This window comes from Cupressus sempervirens, chromosome 9, assembly GCF_028749045.1.
Source record: "Cupressus sempervirens isolate cs-2001-9-10 chromosome 9, ASM2874904v1, whole genome shotgun sequence".
Lineage (NCBI taxonomy): Eukaryota > Viridiplantae > Streptophyta > Pinopsida > Cupressales > Cupressaceae > Cupressus > Cupressus sempervirens.
The window spans coordinates 614,128,391-614,134,390 of NC_143126.1; the positions used below are offsets into that span (position 1 = coordinate 614,128,391).

At 34.7% G+C, this 6,000-nt stretch overlaps 1 protein-coding gene across 3 annotated transcripts in view; it reads left to right on the top strand.

Annotated features, from left to right (window-relative positions):
* The window catches only part of LOC149540188 (Rhodanese/Cell cycle control phosphatase superfamily protein), a 108,460-nt gene extending 102,737 nt beyond the window's left edge, over nt 1-5,723 (top strand). For all 3 annotated transcript variants that reach the window (XR_016356371.1, XM_089801338.1, XM_089801339.1), the window contains one exon: nt 5,009-5,723. Coding sequence is in view for 2 of the 3 variants with exons in the window: in XM_089801338.1 (XP_089657464.1) it covers nt 5,009-5,261 (253 nt within the window). In the remaining variant the exon portion in view is untranslated. The remainder of the gene's footprint in view (nt 1-5,008) is intronic.
* The last annotated feature ends 277 nt before the right edge of the window (nt 5,724-6,000 follow it).

Sequence of the window (6,000 nt, forward strand, 5' to 3'; positions counted from 1 at the left end):
AATAAGAAAATATTAAATCTTTAATATTTTAATTTCCTTTTATTCAATTTTTCAAATTAGACTTTATTTTAAAACACATTTAATTAAAATCTAATTAATTAAATATCATCATACTGAATTTTTTTAATCAAATATTATTTAATAATTCTAATGTCATAAGATTAATCCGAGCATCATAATTAAACCATTTACTAGGTAAATCACATAGCAAATATCTCCTATAAACAATATGAGCAAAATTGACTAAAGTCAAAATCAAACAACACATGCAAAGATTAGTCACGGGTTTAGAAAGGGTAGGTAGTCAGATACATTTCCTTCTCAGAACAAGTAATTAGGCTATGGTTAGAATTGGACCTGAACATTATCTTTTCTTTCTTACCACTGAGTGCTTGCAATAGGGCACACTCATTTTGGCAATTCAAGGAAGCCGATGCCTGATCCTTGCAACCTGCATTACAAGACAAGCATATATATATATATATATATATATCTAAACTAAACAGGCAATGGCAGGAAGTGGTGCATTGTGTAGATCTCAACTAACAAGTGACTACGACTCCCTCCCTTAACCAAATGAAGCACTTCAAACAGAAATGCAAAATAGATACCATACACATGCAAGTATGGGATAAGTACCATAATAAATCATGAGTACAAATAGCATTTGAATCCAATATAATTAACTCATCATCATGAAAATAATTGCATTTACTAAGAGTTATAAAAGTATCATCAAATAACACTTGAAATGAATAAACTATGTAATCAATTTGAATATATAATTATGTCATGGAATAATGTCGTATAACTGCAAATCAAATATCTTTGAAACTAACACATGCATGAAAATAGGCCTAATTGAGTTTGACAGTCAGAATAGAAAAGTAAACTACGGGTGGGCAGTACAAAAAGGGGCCATTATAGGTTTCAAGGAATTTTTGGATGATAGTTAAAAAGTAATAAAATTATGAAAAATGGCATTCATCACGATGGTTTGTGTGATCTCAACGTTGTTGCTGCTAGATCCCCACAGGAGTCTTTGGCTTTAACTCCACTAGAGGTGCTATTTTCTCAAACCCTTTCTCTAATTTTGAAGAACAAAATAATGGAAGTATTTTTGGGGCAATGTTGGACGGAATCTCAATTTAAAAAAAAAATCTTTTGACTTCTATCTTATTAAATTACATTGATACTTCTAGTTTGCTAATAAGGGTAGGGTTCTATGAGGGAGTCTTCAAGGTCTATTTTTAAGGAGTAGGAGGTACGATAAAGTAATAAACAAAACTGCCACAGGATTAAGTAAAACCTTTTTCTAAAAAATTGTAGTCACTACTTGTAAGGGCTGCAGATTTGATTGGGTGAAAAAGGTAGGGGATTTGAAATTGCTCTATCAGCTTACGCTTGTTTTGCCACTTGCCATTCATCTGAAAATTTTAATTATAATCAATTATTATAATCATTTTTTAAAATTTTATTTACTCAAATGAATTGAATATGTTGAATAACAAAATTCATGGGACCTGTACAGCTCTACAAAGTTCATGGGACCGCCCACTTTAAAACATTCCTAAAGAATCTTCGCAGCACCCACTAAATATTTTTAGGAAGTCCCCATCCATGGGACTCCAGCCTAAGTCAAATTATATCCTAAGTATGCTCTTAAGTGTAAGGAAATTCAGGTGCGGAAACAACTTCCTACACTAATCCCTTAAGGAAAGTATTGTGCAAATTCCTATTAAATTCTTACAATTTCAAATTCGATATTATGTAAACAATAATATTGCAGTCAACCATGAATATAGAAAACCGATAGAGAAAGAAAACACATAAACACAAAGATATGCCAGTGGGGAAAAACCTTTCGGTAAAATAACCCCACCCCTCCAAAACTTGCACAATGTATTATCTTCAACACAAAAGGTTACAACACACTTGCAGTGCAAGTTCTTTCAGGACACAAAAGACCAATTTAGTAGCAACATACCATACCAACAATACACTTTCTCTCTTTGTTATCTGCAACCCTAAAAACGCTTATATCATGCACTTTCCCTTTTAGGAAAACTTCCAAAGAACAACCATATTAGGGTTTTACCATTCTCCGAAAAAGTAGGAACCCACACAAAAGGTTACAACACGCAGTGTAGGTTCTTGTAGGACATAGAAGACCAATTCAGTAGCAACATACCATACCAACAATACACTTTCTCTCTCTGTTATTTGCAACCCTAAAACGCTTATATCATGGGCTCTCCCTATTAGGGAAACTTCCAAAGAACAACCATATTAGGGTTTTACCATTCTCCGGAAAAGTAGGAACCCACACAAAAGGTTACAACACACTTGTAGTGCAAGTTCTTTCAGGACACAGAAGACCAATCCAGTAGCAACATACCATACCAACAATATGTTTTCTCTCTTTGTTATCTGCAACCCTAAAATCACTTACATCATGTGCTTTCCCTTTTAGGGAAACTTCCAAAGAACAACTTTATTAGTGTTTTACCATTCTGTAGAAAAGTAGGAACCTACACAAAAGGTTACAACACACTTGCAGTGCAAGTTCTTTCAGGATATAGAAGACCAATTCAGTAGCAACATAACATACCAACAATACACTTTCTCTCTTTGTTATCTGCAACCCTAAAAACGCTTATATCAGGCCCTTTCCCTTTCAGGGCAACTTCCAAAGAACATCCATATTAGTGTTTTACCATTCTTTGGAAAAGTAGGAACCCACACAAAAGGTTACAAAACACTTGTAGTGCAAGTTCTTTCAAGACATAGAAGACCAATTTAGTAGCAACATACCATACCAACAATACACTTTCTCTCTTTGTTATCTGCAACCCTAAAAACGCTTATATCACGTGCTTTCCCTTGTAGGGCAACTTCCAAAGAACAATTGTATTAGGGTTTTACCATTCTCCAAAAAAGTAGGAACCCACACAAAAGGTTACAACACACTTGCAGTGCAAGCTCTTTTAGGACAAAGAAGATCAATTCAGTAGCAATATACCATACCAACAATACACTTTCTCTCTTTGTTATCTGCAACCCTAAAAACACTTATATCATGCGCTTTCCCTTTTAGGGCAACTTCCGAAGAACAACCGTATCAGGGTTTTATGATTCTCCAGAAAAGTAGGAACCTACACAAAAGGTTACAACACACTTGTAGTGCAAGTTCTGTCAAGACATAGAAGACCAATTCAGTAGCAACATACCATACAAACAATACACTTTCTCTCTCTGTTATCTGCAACCCTAAAAATGCTTATATCATGCACTTTCCCTTTTTGGGCAACTTCCAAAGAACAACTATATTAGTGTTTTACCATTCTTTGGAAAAGTAGGAACCCACACAAAAGGTTACAACACACTTGCAGTGCAAGTTCTTTCAGGACACAAAAGACAAATTCAGTAGCAACATACCATACCAACAATAGCAACATACCATACCAACAATACACTTTCTCTCTCTGTTATCTGCAACCCTAAAAATGCTTATATCATGCACTTTCCCTTTTAGGGTAACTTCCAAAGAACAACCATATTAGTGTTTTACCATTCTCCAGAAAAGTAGGAACACGAGAATTTTTTTTGGGGCACCTTGCGCGAGTTGGAGACTCGAGTGTACAGTATTCAATAATCAATTGCCACGTCTTCGCGTCTTCACCCATCATCAAATCTTCTAGAGATAGCTCTTACGTGTCATAGGAATCTGTCATAACCGTTTCAGCCATGATCTCCTTACACTGAATTGAAGATGCCAACACATACAAGTGAAGTGACATATCAACATGCAAACTAGACATGTACACTCACACTTAATTATATTATTTGCAAAAAATACATTTACAAAACACATAATAAGAATCGGAATTATCCAAGGTTGAGACACCTTATTCCTAACATTAAGCCTATAACAACATTTACTGGTGTTGTTTGAGAACAAGTGAATGACTCTTTGTAAAGTAAGCATTATTGGGTTGAAGGATACAAGCTCCCTTTAACCATAGTTCATGGCCCCATTGTCATTTTTGTTTTTGAAGTTGTGGATTCCATGATCCATGAGTCTTATACATCTTAAACACTTGACAATATCTATATTTCTAACAATGTCGCGTCCTCAAATGAAATTCCAGTTTAATACTTATGTAATTGATGTATTAGAATATTATAATATTTTTTTAATGGTCATCTTAGATAGTTTTTAGTTTATTAGATAGTTTTTATTTTTGTCTTTAGTTCACAATTGTTTCTTTTAGAAACACCGTCTTTGTAAATCTTTATAAAGAGCTTTCATCTCCTCTGTTTAAAACAACATCGATTTACGATAACAGGATGTATACTTGTTTATGTGATCGAAGTAGCTTCTATTTTATTAGTTTATTGTGTTTTTAAACCATGGATGAAACAAAATTTAAATCATTAAAGAAAATTATATATTGATTTCACTGAATCACAGTCTATGTCAAAGAACAGTTTGCTGAGTTCAAGGCGAGTCCGACTCTTGCAACACTGGATAAGACAGTGCCTCTAAACGAGTTTAGATAAAAAAAAGTGCAAAATAATTTTTACTCATAGCTGTCATTGAGCACAAAATTGGTCCCAAATACGTCAAGAAGCATTGTAAAGCTCCGCCCTGGCCACCATATTCCATAGGTCATAATCCCCTTATTAAATAATTCTTACCCTGCATCTTAGAGAAAGATTTTTTTCCTGCAGTTTTAAATTATGCTCAGTTTACATGCAAACACAAAGCAACAGTTATAAGACTCCAGTAGTCCCCTTCACAAAATCTCTTCCATAATTTAGGGTAACTTTCAAATATATATACTTCCAGCATTGCTGAATTAGGCAGATTGATTGAATTTCTCTGTTTTACAATGTCATTTGTTTATTGCAATGATTTCAAGCATATGGTTTTAGCAAGTGCTATTGCTTTATTGCAAACTCCAAATCTTCCTGTTTACCAAACATCATTCATTATGGCATTCAGGTCATTGCTTAGTCCATTCCAATGGGCTACCCAGGGTGCTCTACAAATTGCTGGAAAGGTGCAACCAAAGCAATTGCAGTTGGCAACATCTCCATCAACTACAGCTGTGCAAAATAGGGTTCTTCAAGCAGCTGCAAAGCACAGTTCCATATCTTCTGAGCTGGAACAAACTCAAGATGAAGAGCCTATCAGTGACTTTGCTACTGCAAGTGATAATGCAGGTGCAGCCTCTGAGCAGGAACCACGATTATGAGAGTTATGGACATAAGATGTTTAAAAAAAACCTATGTGCTCAGGTTGAAGGTGAATTGGCAAGGTTTGATTACTCTTACGCTTGGTTGGTGAGTCAAAATCTTAGGATATAAAACTTGAATAGAATGTAAGGTGAATGGAAAGAAAAGTCTTGAAGGCCTCCACAAGAGAGGTGTCAGACTTGTTCGTGAGCTTGAAAATTAAACTTTTCCTGAGCTTATAAATTTCTAGATTACAATCTCTTGTGTCACATGTTCACAAATATTTTTAACCTGTCTTGTTTTGAATTTAGAAAGGCATTTAACTCTCCCAAAGTTACAACCTTTAAAAAATTGTCATTAGTACAAAGCACATTAGAACATTGTGTGTTCAACTTGACAGTAGAATTTCCTCGGACATTGTTGTAATGTAGTTTATACTTTATAGTGAATGAACCACAAATCTGGTTTCTAATTTTTGTCAACATGCTGGCGTAATCTATTTATGCTGTTTAAAATGAAGAATAACCATACTTGTAGTATTCATAATGAGTTACAATAGAAAAGCATGGTGAAATGAAGTCCCAAGGAAGCTATATACCACTCTGTTATACAACGAGCTTGACATTGATAGAACATCACTCATGTTGGGGGTATTCTCAATTCAAGGGGTCACAAAGTGCACAAGTAGCTCTCTGAAATGTGACTATTGAAGATGAGAGAGATGATACTCCAACTAAGATGAAATTGATGATAAGACAC